At 42.9% G+C, this 19,058-nt stretch overlaps 1 protein-coding gene across 1 annotated transcript in view; it reads right to left on the reverse strand.

Moving 5' to 3' along the window:
• The window catches only part of NALCN (sodium leak channel, non-selective), a 297,953-nt gene that overhangs the window by 33,454 nt on the left and 245,441 nt on the right, over positions 1 to 19,058 (reverse strand). The window contains exons 21-28 of the mRNA XM_040267414.1: positions 15,326 to 15,417; positions 15,098 to 15,220; positions 12,106 to 12,162; positions 11,757 to 11,877; positions 11,529 to 11,660; positions 10,263 to 10,430; positions 8,415 to 8,519; positions 4,508 to 4,614 (exon numbers count right to left, since the gene is read on the reverse strand). Of these exons, the coding sequence (XP_040123348.1) occupies positions 4,508 to 4,614; positions 8,415 to 8,519; positions 10,263 to 10,430; positions 11,529 to 11,660; positions 11,757 to 11,877; positions 12,106 to 12,162; positions 15,098 to 15,220; positions 15,326 to 15,417 (905 nt within the window). The remainder of the gene's footprint in view (positions 1 to 4,507; positions 4,615 to 8,414; positions 8,520 to 10,262; positions 10,431 to 11,528; positions 11,661 to 11,756; positions 11,878 to 12,105; positions 12,163 to 15,097; positions 15,221 to 15,325; positions 15,418 to 19,058) is intronic.

The following is a 19,058-nucleotide window of genomic DNA, read 5'->3' on the forward strand; positions in this document are numbered from 1 at the left end:
AAATTTTTGGCCACTTTTCACTATATGATGGATGAGCCTCAGTCTAAAATTCCTACTCCATTCAAACCTGTACCAGGGTCCTAGTCTCAGCAGCTCAAGCCTGACGTGGTCTGAGGAAAGAAAATGAAGGTCGGCCACTCTGGTCCACTCCTCCCATATGGTGACCACCTGGTTCTTACAAGACGGGGTGGGATTAGCTGGACTTAGAGACATGGGGTCCTGTCTTGTGTATCTGACGCTGCTGGCCTCTGTCCCTGGGCCCTTTCTTCTCAGCAGTCACTGTTCTTTCACGGAGCTCATTTTTGTGTTCCCAAGAAATAGTCCACGTTTTAATCGTAAACCTGGTCCTTTAACACCTGTCCTACATAACGATGCTGGATGCATTTTGTTCTGGACGACTGGATAAAACGTCTGAGTCACCCTTCCTGGCCTCCTATCTCCCTCATCACCATCCCCCAACTCAGGAAGATTCCTTTTCAAGGCTTTTTTTTTTTTTTCCCCAAATACAAACCAGCCACCCCAGACTGCACACCCCAACCACCTCCTGTATCCAGCTTTTGTACTCGGGGCCACCATCCGCCTGCCCTCATTACCCCACTGCCAGGGACCAGCGTACTCTGGACGCATCTATGCTCCAGACAGACCCAGGTGGCACTAGTGGTAAAGAACCTGCCTGCCAATGCGGGAGATTCAAGAGACAGGGGTTTGATCTCTGGGTTGGGAGGAGGAAATGGCAACCCACTCCAGTGTTCTTGCCTGGAGAATCTCATGGACAGAGGAGCCTACAGTCCACGGAGTGGCAAAGAGTCAGAGACGACTGAAGCAACTTAGCATGCAAGCATGCATGCCCCAGAGCCCCTGAGACTATTCAAACCGGCCGTCCCTCAGCCTGCTGGCCCTGCCTCACATGTCCCTTCCCAGGGAAGCCACAATAAAGGCTCCCTGCCCCAGCTCTCCCCATCTCTCTGCCTGCCGATTCACCTGGTGCTTCCCCCCGTGGTCCCCTGTGATGTCGTATGCGCCCCCCCGCCCCCCACCAGGAACTGTAAGTAGCAAACTATCTTTTCTTTTTCTTTTTGATGTGCATCATTTTCAAAGTCGTTATTGAATTCGTTACCATATTGTTTCTGCTTTATGTTTTAGTTCTTTTTGGCCCCGAGGCAGGTGGGATTTTAGCTCCCCAATCAGGGATTGAGTCTGCACCCCCTGCACTGGCAGGAGGAGAACCAACCCCTGGACCACCAGGGAAGTCCCAAACTAACTTTTCAGGGGTAATTCTCTCTTGATCTGTTGGCTTTACTAATATCTCAATCTTCTTTTGTTTTAATTAATGAGTTTATTATTGTGATTTGACTTTGGCTGTGCTAGGTCAGGCTTTTCCCCAGCTGTGGCAGGCAGGGTTTCTCTCCGGTTGCCGTGCACAGGCTCCTCACTGCGGCGGCTTCTCTTGCAGTGGAAGAGCGACTCTAGGCACATGGGCTTCCCTGGTTGCAGCGTAGGGGCTCAGCAGTGTGATGCACAGGCACACGGCCCTGTGCAGCAGGCTTCCAGCAAGAAGGCTCAGGTCAGGCGGCCCTCCTGCAGGGATGACATGGACCTCCAGAAACACCAGGCTACCTGGTCCTGCCAGCTGGCGAGAAGCAGCTTGCCCACAAGAGCCTCTCTTCTTGCCGTGCCAATCTCTGATAGCAGGCGGTCCTCCCGGGGGTGCTCACTTGACCTGGGTGGGGAGCACCCACCACCTTTCCCCACGGTGATGGGAGCTGAAGCCACAGCACTCTCTGCTTTTGACTTCTTTCACTACCATGACATCATCTTTGAGTGCAGTGGTTTCCTTTACAGAAGCTGGATAATGTAGGTGGAGAATGTTTTAGTAAGTTCCCCAGGGATTGAGCTAGTTGGTCTTTTTTAAAACATCAGAACACTTTATCTTCTAGTGACCTCAGCCTGAGACTTTAGCCAAAATTCCAAAACAGCAGGGGCAAAAACAAAAACAAAAACTGATGTCCTGATATAAATAAATTATTTAAGGTATAATAATGAGTTTTAATCTCACAACAAAATAAATGTTTTGTGCTTCTTTAATTTTTTATGGTAATGTAAATTAGACGGCTTTTCTAGTTAACACTGGGATAAAGATATTCCCATGTGCTATATACTTCTCTACCCATGCTCAAGCCTTATATCCAAAATTAATCTCTTTTCCCACAGTTCTCTGGTATTAGAAAAAAACAATATAAATTGTATTGAATTGTTTATGAAGGTGAATTTCATATTATAGGAATGCCAAAGCAGGTAATGATGAGTCCTAAGGGTACAACTGGGTGAAGCGCTATTCCTTTTAAAGGGTGTTGACATTTAGTAGAGAATATCAATTGGACAAAAGCAGAGCAGTTGCTCTGGTTCCTTCTAAGAGGTAAAAATGAAATAAAGAGAAAACAGATAAGGATTTAAAAGGAAAAATGAAGTTGACAGAGCCCTCAGTGTATCAGTGAAGCAGATTGAGAGATTCCATTCATAGTTGTTAGGAAAATGGATGAGAACAAAGGTACCAGATACTTCCGGCTTTGATGTAAATGCTTTGAAAACTTATTTTTAAAAAAAACACAATTTTTTTTAGAGAGATACAATCATGTTACTGATTATTCCCTTCCAGGGTTTCAATAACAAAATCCTTCAAAGTAAATGGGTTTTAAAATTGAACTAGCTTTATGATTCAGGCTTCTCTACAACTGTTATCAGAACATCACATCTTCCTTAAAGATATGAAGTCAGGATGAGGTTAGTTTTGATCTGATTAACATTATTAAAAATTTTTAAATTGGTTTAATTAAAAATTAATATCTGAACAAGTTTGATGGAAAATCTTTTTTCTTTGAAGCCTCACTAATTTTTAAAATCTTTATTTATTTTTATTGAAGTAAAGTTGATTTACAATGTTGTTAGTTTCAGGTGTACAGCAAAGTGATTTATATATATATAGCATATATATTTTCTATATTTTACATATAATTCTATATAAAATATTTCCTATATATTCTTTATATAATTCTATCTATAATATATTCTATATATAATTCTCTATATACAGAATATACATATTCTTTTTCAGATTTTTTTCTATTATAGCTATTATAAGATATTGAATATAGTTCCCAGTGCTCTACATACAGCAGGTCCTTGTTATTTATCTATTTTATATATAGTAGTGTGTATCTGTTAATTCCAATTTATCCTTTATTTATCTGTTTATTCTAATTTATCCTTTCCTCCCTTTTGGTAACCATAAGCTGGTTTTCTATGCCTGTGAGTTTATTCCTGGTTTGTAAATAAGTTCATTTGTATTATTCAGTTAGATTCTACAGTTAAGTGATATTACATGTTACTTGTCTTTCTCTGTCTGACTTATTTCGCTTAGTACAATAATCTCTAGGTTCATCCACTTTGCTGCAAATGGTATTATTTCCTTCTTTTCTATAAGTCTCACTAATTTTTAAAGTATGAATTCAGATACATACTTTAAGGTATTGGAAAGATTTTGCAGTGATTTCATTAGTTTCATGAAGCAATCTGGGACTTAAGTGTATTACTTGCTCTCTTATTTATTTTAGTTTTGCATCCTACTGTAATCCAATGCTTTGCCTTGCATTACTTTTAAGTAACTCTTTACTTTCAGTTTCATGCCATATTATGCTGCTTTAAAACCTTATACTATAGATACCTACATATAACATGGATAAACCAAGAAGGCATTATGCTAAGTGGATGTATCAGACAGAGAAAGACAAATACTGCATACTATCACTTATACGTGGACTCCAAAAGAGCAAAACAGAACAAAACCACTGACCCCCAATGAAAGTCACAGAAAAGAGAGATCAGACTCATGACTACCAGAGGCAGGGATGGCTGGGCGGGGCAGGGAGTGGAGGAAGGTGGGCAGAGGTACAAACTTCCAGTTTTAGGGTAAATAAATAATAGGGATGTAATGTACAATATGGGGACTATAGTTAACACTGCTGTGTGATACACAGGGAAGCTGTTAAGAGACTAGATCCTGAGTTCTCATCACAAAGAGAATTTTTTCTTTTTCTTTCTACTGAGTCTATATGAGATGAAAAGTAAAGTGAAAGTTGCTCAGTCATGTCCAACTCTTTGCGACCCCATGGACTGTACAGTCCATGGAATTCTCCAGACCAGAATACTGGAGTGGGTATCCTTTCCCTTCTCCAGGGGGTCTTCCCAACCCAGGCATCGAACCCGGGTCTCCCTCATTGCAGGTGGATTCTTTACCAGCTGAGCCACAAGGGAAGCCCATGTGAGATGATGGATGTTAATTAAACCTATTGTGGTAATCGTTTTACAATACATGTAAATCAAACCATCATACTGTATGCCTTCAGCTTATATAGTGACATGTGGCAATTATTTCTCAATAAAACTGGGGCGGGAAACCCTGATGCTGACAAACATGGCATTTTTCAGGATATTTTTCTGATCTGCTTACCAAACACGGGGCACCCAAAATCCAGGTTTTTTCTCTCCAGGTCTTAATTTTAAATTTAAGTTCTTGGACACACTCACATTAATTCTGAATATTCCATTACAATCTTCCTAAAACAGGGGGAAAAAAAATAAAGGGATGAAGAGAGGAATCTGGTTAGAAAATGAATTCAGAAATGATAAAAGATCAGTAACACTTTTTATACAGAACAACAGAGGTCTTTTATCTAACAACACAGATGTGCACAGCGACTCAACTAGTAGTGATAAAGACTTCAGAAATAAGCAGGTGAAAGTCGATGCTGAGACTGTTTAGCAAGTGGCCAGTATTAATAAGTGAACTGACATTCTTCCAAGGAGAGATACAAATAGCCAATGAGCACATGAAAAGAAGCTCTTCAGCATTAGTCATGAAAGTGAAAGTCGCTCAGTTGTGTCCGACTCTTTGCAACCCCATGGACTATACAGTCCGTGGAATTCTCCAGGCCAGAATACTGGAGTGGGTAGCCTGTCCCTTCTCTAGGCGATCTTCCCAACCCAGGGACTGAACCAGGGTCTCCTGCAATGCAGGTGGATTCTTTACCATCTGAGCTATTAGGGAAGCCCCCATTAGTCATGAGGGAAATTCAAATCAAAACCACAATGGAAAACCATTTCCTACTCACAAAGAAGGCTGTCATCAGGAAGTCAAACAATGACAAGCTTTGATGAGGACGAGCAGAAATTCTAATCCTTATACTAGAATTCTCAAACACTGCTGGTGGGGATGGGAACTGGCGCGGCCACTTTGGAAAATAGTGTGGCAGGTCCTTAAATGATTAAACTGAGAGCTACCGTATGAACCAGAAACTCTTCTCCTAGATATCTACCCACGAGAAATGAAACATATATCCACATGCAAATTTGTACATGAGTGTTTATATCATTATCATCATAAACAGCATTCTTTATAGTTGCCCAGTGGTGGAAACAATTCATGTGTCCATCACTGAACAAATACATAAACACATGTGGTATATCCACACAGTGGAATATAACTCAGCCATAGAAATGATACAGTACTGATAGATGCTACACTATGGATGAACGCTGAAGGTACGATGCCAAGCGAAAGAAGCCAGCCATCAGACATCACGTTACATGATTCCAGCTGGAACCACAGCGTCAACAGCACAAGCTTCATGGCCTTTAATTTGTATGATCCAAATGCTGGAGGTATGTAGTTTCCTCTTTTCCTTGAGTTTGTCTCTTCTTTTACAAAAGTGAACGGAAGATCCAAAGCAGAACTTGGATACTCCCTTCAACCAGACGGCTCACTTGACCTTGGCATATTATGTGAGGACTAGAAAAGAACTCATTCTGTTACAAAGACCTAGACCGTGCCTCCCTACACCGATTTCTTTTCAATTGTTCTGCTGGCTCTCAAAGGCCTTTGTAAAGGTGAAGTTTTCTTAGACTTTCCTTCTGAGCTTTCCACAGAGGCCTCATTGTTCTGGGAAAAAGGATACATGCCTCATGGTATCTGTGTGTCTGTCCGTCCACCGTGTGTCCTTGACCCCTATACAAGTCACCACCTTTTGAGCTGGTGATAAGTAGACAGTGTAAAATCACAAGGCTCTTAGGCCATTATTACTCTACTGAGTCATCCAAGATTTCTACAGGATTCATCTTGAAATGTAGTTGTTATCTTTCTGGCCTCTATTCAGGGTGGACCTAAAATAACCCTGCCTTCCTTACATGAGCCCGTGGACTAATGCAGCAGCTCATTATTACTGCCTTCGTTTAGCCTGTTTGGTACACCATGACCTTTTTATCATGTTTCTTTTAGGTCTTCTCATGTTTATCAAAGTTCCCAGAACCTCTGGGGTGTGGATTTAAACAAAGCAGCAACCTTGTGAAACAACTTAAGGTCTGCCTGACCTTAGCCTGTCTCTTCTGCTACGCCTCTTCCTGAAAATCTCATGTCAACATGACTGATAACGTATCTGGACAAAGATGTTACCTGTGTCTTATAACGATTTGAGAGCTATTAAGCTCTATGATCACTGTTCTGTTGCTAAGTTGTGTCTGACTCTTCGCAGCCCCATGGACTGCATCAAGCCAGGCTTCCCTGTCCTGAACTATCTCCCAGAGTTTGCTCAAACTCATGTCCATTGAGTCGGTGATGCTGTTCAACCATCTCATCCTCTGTTGCCCCCTTCTCCTCCTGCCCTCAATCCTTCCCAGAATCAGGGTCTTTTTCAATAAGTCATCTCTTTGAAACAGGTGGCCAATGTATTGCAGCTTCAGCTTCAGCATCAGTCCTTCCAAGGAATATTCAGGGTTGATTTCCTTTAGGATTGATTGGCTTGATCTCCTTGCTGTCCAAGGGACTCTAAGAGTCTTCTCCAACACCACAGTTTGAAGGCGTCAATTCAGTGCTCAGCCTTGTTTATTGTCCAGCTCTCACATCTGTACATGACTACTGGAAAAACCATAGCTTTGACCCATATGGACCTTTGTTGGCAAAATGATGTCCCTGCTTTATAAGGTGCTGTTTAGGTTTGTCATAGCTTTTCCTCCAAGGAGCAAGCATCTTTTAATTTCATGGCTGAGAGTCAGTAAGCGTTATAATCAGAAGTCTCAAAATGTAACAGTGGTTACAGTAATATAAAATCTATATTAGCTAGCCATATTTGCTGGAAATATGGAAATAAGTAGTACAGTCAGCTCTGATAGCACATTTTAATGGACTTAAGGCATTATTTTACCTAGATGGAAGAGGGAATACTCTTGCTAGTTTATACATCAGCAGAACTGGGTTCACTCCATTAACCTACTTGTAATAGCTGGCAGGATTCTAAGAGAATGGGACAGAGGGCCGTGCAGCAGAGATTGGCTAATTATTAACCAAACTCTACCCTCTTGTCTACAGAATACACCACTCAGCTACACACCATAGGTTCCCTTCAGCCTAGGGAGGCTACACCTTTTCCAGTGGGACATGGGGAGCAGGGAAGTCAGAGGTGCTACTCCCAGGCTTAGCCCATTGTCCTCTGAGAGATGGTTTTCTGTTCCTAACTGCCAGCTACACAGAGAAGTCTTTGAAGACGGCAAAGGGTGGGGACACAGGACAGGAGAAACATGAGGCCTCGCATCGTCATCCGGAGGGCAGCTGTCTGAATTATTCAACATGCAACACATTCATTTCATTACATTCAGCTACTGACATACAGGGGCTGCTCCAGCTTTCTCCCAGAACATCGGCCAAGGAAAGAGAAAGAAACGAGTAGAGGGAATTCTCTGGCAGTCCAGCGGTTAAGACTCAGTGCTTCCACTGCTGGAGGCCCAGGTTCAATCCCTGGTTGGTGAACTAAGGCTCCACAAGCCTTGTGTCAAGGCCGAAAAAGAAAAGAGCAGAGTCAAGAGCAGTCAAGCTTGGGTCTTAGTTGTTTTCCTGGGGGAGACTGTGGGGAGCAAAGAGATAATGCGGGGTCCTGACTTCCTAATGGAGGAATGGATGAGTCATAAGAGGGGGCCTGGAAGTCAAACTTTCCCTTTTATATTGGGAGAGGGGGGTGCTGTTTGCTAATATGAGTGTCAGGTCACTGCAGAGGCAGGATTCAGTTAGGGAAGAACTAAAGGAAAGTTTTCACGTGGAATCTGGGGTGTCTACACCGAAGACATCAATAGTGGCTGGACTCTGGAATAGGTGAGGAGAGTAGGATTGAGAGTCGGATTGAGGAGGACACACCTGAGATGCGTTTTCATCTTATAAACCTTCACCCACCAGAAGAGACACACCTCTGCAAAGGGAGTCCACGGAAAGAGTATCCTTAGAGTTCTGTTCTCGTGGGAGCCTCTGCACATAGTTATCCAGGGATGGTAAACGTCCCGGATTTTCATCCCCAAAGACAGAAAGGACATCTTACCCTTCTAATAATGTTGGGATCATTGCATTTGGCCAGCTTTCCAGCAAAAAGTTGAACTCCAAAACTTGCAAAAACGAGCATTAAGGTCAGCAAGAGAATGGAGACCTGGAAGAAATGGGTGAGATAGCAATCTCTTCGTAATACGTTTATAAAACGAGGTTTGGTTTGAGCACTGATACGAACAGGACTTTTCAGAAAACATGGGACAATATTCACAGCCTTTGTATGTTATCTTTTAATGTCTCCCCCACAGGTCATTCAATTAACCTGACTGTAACGTTAAAAAGAGGAAATTAACAGGTTTGGCATTTTTAGGATAAAAACACACGACTTTCACATAAGAACACAGGCTAAGGTATTTTTGATATGAGTTGGACCGTTCTGATTTTGAAATCAACACGTTGCTTTATTTTATTGAATGGAACAAAGGAAAAACGGTGAAATAATTCTGTTTTCCCCCATTTCCTCAAAATGGATTCATATGTCTGCTAGCAGAGCCTAAGTAAGAGGGACTGTGGCTTTGCTTTCTTGGGGGGTCCTAGATTGAGGGCGTGCGAAGGTTCCGCACACAGAGGGTGTGAGATCACACATTCTTGAACAGCAAATCTGGTGGTTGGCTGCCGCGCCCTCTGCTGGATGACTGTTTTGGTCTCAGCAGAGAAAGAGGCAAACATACTGAACACACCAGTCATCTGTGCTGGCTGAATCATCTAAACAGATCTCTTAAAGATACCAAAATTACGGAGAGCCATTCTCTGGATCAAGACTCAAACAGACCATTTGTTAAACTCTATCAGGGTTGAAAGATGCACGCACGTTTGCTGTCAGGAAAATTCACTGTGCTATTCTGTTTTCCCTCAGTTCCAGTTGTGGGAAAAGCCACTGTGTCATGGTTGTAGTGCAAAAAAACCCCAAAAAACAAAAAAAAAAACCCTGAATTTTAAACACAGCTTTTGAAAAAATATTAGCATCTATTAATATCTGCCTGTAGGAACATAATAGCTTGTCTTTAAAATACCTTAAAATCAACCCCAACTACAGCTGTTCTCTCACTATAGGTGTGTTTCTAGCAAGCAAGACACAAAACAAGCTTATCTAAATCAATTCATGTTTTCCGTGCACACGCAGACCTCAACATTAATGAAAAGGATCCTGTGTTCCCTCCCCTATAAAGGAAAGCTTCTTTAACAGACTGTGAGCAAAGAGGCTCTTCCACATTGTTTTATCTGTGGTTCTACTCTTAAAAGACCCCAAATCAATTATTTGCTCAATTAAGAATTATATTTTTCTCCTCAATCATATTTCTAAGTATTCATTACTGTATATTGAGGTTACTTAAAGTAAGGCACACCTGCATGTTACAGTTTTGAAGAGTTGTTTTATGTTAGCACTCCAAAGATCAAGGTGAAATTTTGTGCTATATGAGTTTGGGGACACAGAAAATGAGATTATGAGCCCAGACCTGTGAACTCCTGTTATCATTTGTGAAGTTGATGGTGTTGAATTTTCTTCTTAATTTCCAGATTTAGCAACTAAAACCCAGCATAGAATTTAGGGTCAAGAGTTAAGAGTACTAGCTCTTCAGATTCTCCTTCCATCGTACTTTCCAGAGGGCTTCCCTTTAATTTACTATATAAATGTTGGCTGAATTAAATACACTAGTAAGCCAGAAGCATCCAGGTGTCAAGTCTTTGAATATGTGTTGTGTTTTTCTAGTACCTTTATAATCTTCTGGCAGTAAACAAAATGGTAGACTGAACCTTGATGAGCAAGCCTCACTTCATCCCTTCATTTGCTACAGTAAGAGCTGGACTACGTGACCAGAAGCAAAGGGTGACTGTAACATACCAGAAAAATTTCCTTAAAGCCGCTGAAAAGTTCTCGAACAACCTTCCTCATCTGAGGCACTAGCTTGAATATGCGCAGTGGTCGCAGGCAGCGGAGAACCAGTAAGAGCTGAGCTCCAGACTCCGCAGGCACGTTTTGGGGCATCCAACAAAGAAATATCAAGCTCACCTGCAGGGAAAAAAATAACCTCCAGAATTTATGCAATTTATCCTCTACTATCTACGTTTACTGCGAACTAACTGGCCACAAGTTTCCTTTAGCAGAGATTTCATGTGTCACATAGGACAAGCGTTCACTGGATGTATTAAGACATGTAACTCAGCTCTGTGGACTCGATCCAGACCTGTGAGCAACCCCCAAAGAGGTCATCAGGTGTTTGCAGGAATGAAATAGGGGTCCCCACACCCATGTGTGGGGACATAGGTACCTCCTGCCTCTTCTTTTAACATATGTGCTGGAGGCTCCATAGACATCAGCAGGATAGAAATTCCTTTCATCAAGGATACTAAACCTCACACTTGACTGAATACTTACTATTTTGTTAATGGTCTAAACGTGCCACATGCTAACAGTCATAATTTTGTTTGTTGTGTTGGAAAAGACATTGATTTCATGCCTTCTCAGACAAACAGAAAGATAGAAATTTCTTAGAGTCCTTTACTGTGGTTTTCCCATTTCGTTTTTTTGGGAGAAGGCTCAACTGCATGGCAGGTGGGATCTTAGTTCCTTGACCAGGGATGGAACCCAGGCTCCCCTGGAGTGGAAGTGCTGAGTCTTAAGCAACTAGACTGCCGGGGAATTCCGCCCCCTCCCCCATTTAGTTTAAACAGACAGTTGAATGGTTACCCTCTCTGGCCTGGTATTTTATTTTATTCCTGGTGTTGGAATTGGAAGAGTGGTCCAACCATACTCTATTAATTTTCAGTGATAAGAGACTCATTGATCGATTATATGATGTAGTTATTTTTTAGTATAGGTGCCATAAGAATTGTGGTGTGCAAACTAGATTTGATATCTTAGACATCATTAATGCATGTCTTTTGCGTACATGAATGTAGTTGATGTATCTGAACCATATCCATGAATATTTTTAATGCTTTTTATTTAGATTTTTACATGGAAGCCATTTATCTGCCTCTAATAAACTGTGACTCAGTTATGGCAGCTGAACCTCTGTGACTCACGTATCTCACTCTTGTACCAAGAAATGAAGGCAATTTGACAAAATCATTCCACTTTGTATTTAGGAATTAACTGAAGACTTACAAGATATATAAATATGTCCATTACGCCACCAAAGTCCCTGATGACAGCAGTCGGAGTGAAAAATAGGCCATCTGCCATAATCTTCAGATTAAGCTCAATGCTCATGAATATCACAAACACATACTCGGCAATCTGAAATGGTCAGAAGGCAGTCTGGTCACCATGAATGCAAAAATCGCAGGTCAGCGTTTCTCCGCTGAGCTAAGAGGTGAGATACGGCAGCAGTACCTGCAAAGTAGGTGTGTGCATCACTCTTCGAAAGGGGGATTCGAACATCATGGAGATGCAGGAGCAGATGGTTACGATGATCATGACCCAGTCCAGGTAAGTCACCAAGCCCAGTAAGTCACTGCCGAAGACCAAACAAAAGTGAGAAATGCAAATCCTCTGAAAAAAGTTGCTAAAAGTCATAGATGATGCTTCTGTGAGTCTAGAAACGTTGACTGGCATTTAAAAAATGAATCTCCAGCTGTCTATTTCATATCATGATATAGAAACAAAATAAAGAAAATTTTAAATGTTTATGCAGTTTGTGGAACTTCAAATGTGCATGGAAAACAGAGTTTGTAATGCTTACTAAAGTTGATGGTACTTTGTATTTTTCACAGCTCCTGTGACCGGATCTGTTTTAGATCTGTAAGAGAGAACAAACAGAAATTCTGCCAATAGCATGCATGTTACAACTTGGCTTGTAATATGCATAAACATCTCATCTACCTAAACTCTCTCTCAAATCCTCTACAAAATGTCTCTTACATATATGTTAACTGTATGTGACTTTGGAAGGCAGAGAACACTAGATGGAAGAAAAATCAGAGGAGTTTCAGAGGTTGGTTTGCTGTTCAGTCACTAGGTTGTGTCTGACTCTTTGCAACCTCATGCCTCATGGACGGCAGCACACTAGGCTTCCCTATCCTGCACCATCTCTAAGAGTTTGCTCAAACTCATGTCCACGGAGTCAGTGATGCCATCCAACCAGCTCATCCTCTGTCAACCCTTCTCCTTTTGCCTTCAATCTTTCCCAGCATCAGGGTCTTTCCCAACAAGTCAGCTTTTCACATCAGGTGGCCAAAGTATCGGAACTTCAGCTTCAGCATCAATCCTTCCAATGAATATTCAGGGTTGATTTCCTTTAGGATGGACTGGCTTGATTTCCTTGCTGTCCAAGGGACTGTCAACAATTTTCTCTAGCACCACGGTTCGAAGGCATCAAATCGTCGGTGTTCAGCATCGAAGATGCTTTATAGTCAAATCTTTATGGTCCAACTCAAGTTTATGCTTTTCAGAATGCTTGATTTTATGATTCATGACTCCATTCAACAATTTCTGACTAGGATGTTACAAAATCAAATTTTGACCTTCATTTAAAAGTAGTCAAACTCTTTGCCTTAGCAGATCAAGGATGTTCCTCATAATTATTTAATTAATTATCCATGAATTAAGTAGAACTCTTCACTCTGTATTTCACTGTGATCTTGCTGAGTAATTTATATAGAATTTCTTGGGGGTGTGATTTATAACTTTTACTTCCAGGAAGCCCATGAGCAGTCTTCGGTGAAACTCCTCCCCCTCTGTGTGTGTGAGTGTGTGTTTCCAGTTACAGTAAAATCTTTCTGGGGCCACTGGAGGTGCGTTGCTGACATAAGAGAATTAGAGCACAGGACACAAAGTGGAGAATCCTCAATTAGATGTAAACATGGAAGCAACCAATGGGATAATTCCAGATGAAAAACCCACTTTAGGAACAGATCAAATCAAACCTACACTGTCAGTTTCTTTCTACTTAGTGAAAACTCAGAGTTTTTAATCATTACTACTAAGGTGCTTTTAACTGTGAAGGTCTTTCTAGAATAGCAGGAAGAACATAGACTGGCAGTCAGAGAGGGTCATGCCATAGCTGACGTTCCTGGGCAAAGCCCTCAGCCTCAGCTACATGCCCTCCTCTGCTGGGAGGGGGCACACATGAGCCCCAGTGGCTCCTGAGGTCTCCTCCAGCTCTGCGGGGTTTAGCTTCCTGTTGCCGTTGTTCAGTCACTCAGTCATGTCCGACTCGTGCGCCTCCATGGACTGCAGCCCGCCAGACTTCTCTGTCCATGGGATTCTTCAGGTGAGAATACTGGAATGGGTTGCCATGCCCTCCTCCAGGAGATCTTCCCGACCCAGGGATGGAACCCAGATCTCCTGCCCTGCAGGTGATTCTTTACCACTGAGCCACCAGGGAAGATGTTCATGAGTTTCCTAGGGCCGCTGGGACAAAGCACCGCAGGCTGAGCGGCTTAGACAGCAGAAACTCCTCCCGGTTCTGGAGGCGGACACCTGGGTTGAAGGTATTGGAGGGTCGGTTCCTTCGGAGGCTGTGAGGGAGGAATCTGCTCCAGCCTCTCTCCTTGGCCTGAAGACGGCCGTCCCCTCCCTGGGTCTTCACGTCATCCCTCCTCTAGAGCAATCTGTTTCCCGATCTCCTCATCTTATAAGGATGCCAGTCTCATTAGATTAGGGCCACCTGAATGACCTCATTTTAATCTAATTACCTCTGTAAAGTCCTTCTCTCCAAGTAAGGTCACATTCTGAAGGCTTCAACATTTGAATTTCTTTGGATGAGGGTGACACAGTTTAGTCCACTATGCTACTAATAATGGCATCAGGGAAGGTCCAGCTACTGAACGGAAAGTTTTCACACTTTCTTGGACTTCCCTGGTGGTCCAGTGGTTAAGACTTTGCCTTCCAATGCAGGGGGTGCAGGTTCCATCCCTGGTCAAGAAGTCAAGATCCCATGTACCTCATGCTCAAAATACCAAAACATAAGACAGAAATAATGTTGTAACAAGTTCAAGAAAGACTTTTAAAAGATCTGCATTTAAAAAATTAAAAAAAATTTTTTTAAACACTTTTTCCAGGATTCATAATGTCCTCTGGATGTTTACTTAAAGTTACACATGACAAAAATCTCACTTCCTCCATTGGCTGCTTGCTAAATTTGGCTTAGCTTGTCCCAAATGCACTGTCCTGTGGGCTGACCACCCTGACAGCCTCTCACACGACTTCTTCCACAAAGGGAGGTCTGGGGACCCTGGCCAGTGGGTTTTCTCATAACAGTCGGTAATAGAAGCCCTAGTCAGCTTGACCTCTATTTTGTTGTGCATAGAATCTCTATTATTCTAGAATGAAGGTTTTTTGACCACAGAGAAATGACAAGTCTAAAAGAAGACATGGGCAGTAGCCTTCACTGTGTCATTCTGTCTCCCCTTGTTTGAGTGCTTCCAAAATAAAATATGGACTTAACCACTGGGATGCAAACATTTTGGGTGTTCCTGGGACAAGTAACAGTGGCTGTGAAGTGCTTCGTAGCCGTGCGTTTTGTATAAATGTTAACTACGTGCAACCGTTGTTTGTTTTCCACCCAGTCGGCTGCTCAGCCCGGAGAAGCAGCATGATTAATTAGCCCACAGTTTGTTTGGTCACCCCATTAGGACGACATGATCCTTCTTCCTGAGATGACAACTCCCCGCTCCCCAACTGCTGTTTGCCTTTTTCGGGGCCAAACCCCTGGCTGCCATGGAGTCACTTACGCATTGAAGCGAGCCCGGACCACCACGCGGCAGAAGTTCCTGAACCTGTGCTCTCGCCCCACGATGAACAGGGGCTTGTCGAAGTAGGGGTGGTTCTCTCTCAGCTCCTCTTCCTGCACCTTCCTGTTCAGGGAAATGCACAGTTTGGGGGCGGGGGTGGGTGTCAGGCTAGGGCAGGTCTGCCCTCCCCGAACGGGAGCCATGAGACACCATCCCATCCCGCTGTACCTTTTCATTTCTGCTTGCTCCTTTTTCTCTTGGATCATCTTTATCTCACTGTCTTCTCTTTGGGCATTTCTGTATCTCACCGTGTTGGAATGCTAGAAAGAAAATAAAATGGGGCACATCGATGTGGGACAGTTTTCTGAGGGTCCCTCCCAAAGATGATCATTGTTTTAAAGAAATGGAAAGGAGTATCACTCTGTTGATTTTAATGAGCTTCCCTGGTGGCTCAGATGGTAAAGAATCGGCCTGCAATGCAGGAGACCTGGGCTCAGTCCCTGGGTTGGGAAGATCCCCTAGAGAAGGGAATGGCTACCCACTTTGTAGATTTTAATGGCCAGAGTCATCTTAGCAGAGGTATTTTTTTTTCCACAAAAGAGCATATTTTTCTAATAAGAACATTTATTGAGAACCTGTTATTTGCCAGGCACTGTTGCAGTTCTGTAGATATGGCCAAAGGCGGGGGGGAATGACACAATCCCTGTTCTTATGGGGTTACTATTTTCGGGGGGGAGAGATTAATAATTAAAATAAGTGAGAATATTAGAAAATGTTTAGAAAGAGAAAAACAAATATTGTATATTAACACATGTATACTGGATCTGGAAAAATGGTACAGATGAACCTATTTCCAGGGCAGGAATGGATAGGCAGATGTAGAAAAGGGATGGGTGGGCACGGGGGTGGGGTTGGGATGAACTGGGAGATTGAAACTGACATATATACACAACCACGTGTAAAACAGATAGTGGGAAGCTGCTGTATAGCACAGGGAGCTGAGCTCAGTGGTCTGTGGGGACCCAGACGGGTAGGACGGGGGGTGGGGGGTGGGAAGGAGCTCCGAGAGGGGAATCCATGTGTCTGTATAGCTGGTTCACTTTGTTGCACAGCAGAAACTAACACAACATTGTAAAGTAACTATCAGTTCAGTTCAGTTCCGTTGCTCAGTCGTGTCTGACTCTTTGCGATCCCATGAATCGCAGCACGCCAGGCCTCCCTGTCTATCACCAACTCCTGGAGCTCACTCAGACTCACATCCATCGAGTCAGTGATGCCATCCAGCCATCTCATCCTCTGTCGTCCCCTTCTCCTCCTGCCCCCAATCCCTCCCAGCATCAGAGTCTTTTCCAATGAGTCAACACTTAGCATGAGGTGGCCAAAGTACTGGAGTTTCAGCTTTAGCATCATTCCTTCCAATGAATACCCAGGGCTGATCTCCTTTAGAATGGACTGGTCGGATCTCCTTGCAGTCCAAGGGACTCTCAAGAGTCTTCTCCAACACCACAGTTCAAAAGCACCAATTCTTCGGCGCTCAGCTTTCTTCACAGTTCAACTCTCACATCCATACATGACCACTGGAAAAACCATAGCCTTGACTAGACGGACCTTTGTTGGCAAAGTAATGTCTCTGCTTTTCAATATGCTATCTAGGTTGGTCATAACTTTTCTTCCAAGGAGTAAGCGTCTTTTAATTTCATGGCTGCAGTCGCCATCTACTCCAACTTAAAAAATTAAAATAAAAAACAAAAGAAACAAAGGGGGATTAAGAGCATGAGAAGGTCATAGCAGACCTTGGTAAGGAGCTGTTGTTATCTGAGCAGAAACGAGGAGGAGGCAGGGCACTGGACATCTTCCGAGATGTGTGCTTTTGGGTAGAGGTGGGTCTGTGTGTTCACACATGGATCAGACAGGATGCAGTGTTGGTCGAGGAAACAGAATAGGAAGAGGTAAGGCCAGCAGGACAGCAGATGCTGAGTTATTAGGATCCCGACCCTGCTTTTTACTTCGTAGAAGATAAAGAACTAACTGGATTCAACTGGATTGACTATACAGAAAGGTATTCCTTGGACTTAACTTCTGTATCCCTTATCATTCGGAATAAGTGACAGATAAAACTCTCTTGTTTTAAATGGCTTCTATTCTGGAGGAAAAGACACTGGGAGAGATTTGTAGAACCCAGTGACCTTTTGCTATAAAGACGGGGCATAGATTTTTGTTATCTGTCTATGTAGAAAATACAATAAAAAATCTCTGAAGACGAAATAAGCCTCTGGAATGGAGACTATTCAAATAGGGACTTCTGTTGTGTATTTTTTTAAACACACCTCTTCAAAGGCATGTTCTAATTTGATGCTTAAGTAGACCACTGATTTCCATTGCGTCTCACCGAAGGAAAGTGCTTTGAAGTAGTGTTGCCTTTCAACTCTCTCCATGTAATAGGTCTGACCTCCAAATTAAAAGGCCATGTGTTGGCTCTTATCATAATTCAACATTGAGAATATGGTGGATCACATCAGAGCTGGAGCTGAAAAACCATGGTGTCAACAGATGTTTGCGCCAATTAGAACCATGCACATGGGCTAGTGGCAACATCATGGGTTCTCACCATCAGCTTCCTGCTCCCTCAGTGTTGCCTGGAACACTTAGCCAGGAGAGCGTATTCAACTAATACAGCAGATGGACTGTGCTGAAAACTCTAGAAACTCTTCAGAGGTAAGAGATAAAGTGGTTAAAAAAAGAAAGGCAAAACCAAAAAAATCCAAAGCCTTGCTAAGCTTCTCTCGCTTTTTCAGATGCTATCCTTGACTCGGAACATTCAAGACTTTGCCTTCTTAGCCAAGCTATCCAGACTCAACACCTATGCCTTAATCAGGGCTTCACTAATGATCAGTATTTAATCAGTCCTTTCCAGCCCTCTCATAGCAATCTCGGCATGGTCCAGCTGCTGTTGACTCTAACCCACAGGTTAGACTTCCACCTCCTCGGGTCTCCTTGGGCTTCCACGTGGCTTGTTCCTTCACCTCCTCTGGGTCCCTGGGCTAATGCAGTGAAAGTAAACCCACCTCTCTAATGTTCCCTGCCCCCAAATCTCCACCTTTGATTTCTTTACACTATTTTCCTCTTCTTTGTAATACAGAGCAAATCTGTCACAGTAGTGATGATGGAAACTAGATAAAAATCATTCCCAGAAAGGATTATACATTAGTTTGCTCACTGATTGTTTGTCTCTTTTGCTAGGATGTAAGCTTCTGCAGGGCAGGAATTCTTTTTTTTTTTTTTAATTTGTTTAATTGGAGGATGATTGCTTTACAGTGTGGTGTTGCTCTTTCCTATATAGCAATGTGAATTGGCTGTAAGTATACGTATCCCCTCCCTCTTGAATCTCCATCTCACCCACCCCATCCTACCCCTGTAGGTCATCACAGAACAGCGAGCTGAACTCCCTCTGCTATAAAGCAACTTTCCACTAGCTGTCTCTTTTACACATGGTCCAAAGAGTCAAAGCTATGATTTTCCAGTAGTCATGCACAGATGTGAGAGTGGGACCATAAAGAAGGCTGAGCACTGAAGAACTGATGCTTTTGAACCGTGGTGTTGGAGAAGACTCTTGAGAGTCCCTTGGACTGCAAGGAGATCCAACCAGTCCATCCTAAAGGAAATCAGTCCTGAATATTCATTGGAAGGACTGATGCTGAAACTCCAGTACTTTGGCCACCTGATGTGAAGAGCCGACTCACTGAAAAAGACTTTGATGCTGGGAAAGATTGAAGGTGAAAGGAGAAGAGAGGGAGAGAGGATGAGATGGTTAGACAGCATCACTGACTCAACGGACATGAATTTGAGCAAACTTCGGGAGATAGTGAAGGACAGAAGAGCTTGGCATGTTGCAGTCCATGGGGTCACAAGGAGCTGGAGACGACTTAGCGATTCAACAACAATAGGTATATATATGTCAATG

Source organism: Oryx dammah, unplaced genomic scaffold, assembly GCF_014754425.2.
Source record: "Oryx dammah isolate SB20612 unplaced genomic scaffold, SCBI_Odam_1.1 HiC_scaffold_24, whole genome shotgun sequence".
In the NCBI taxonomy this organism is placed as follows: Eukaryota; Metazoa; Chordata; class Mammalia; order Artiodactyla; family Bovidae; genus Oryx; species Oryx dammah.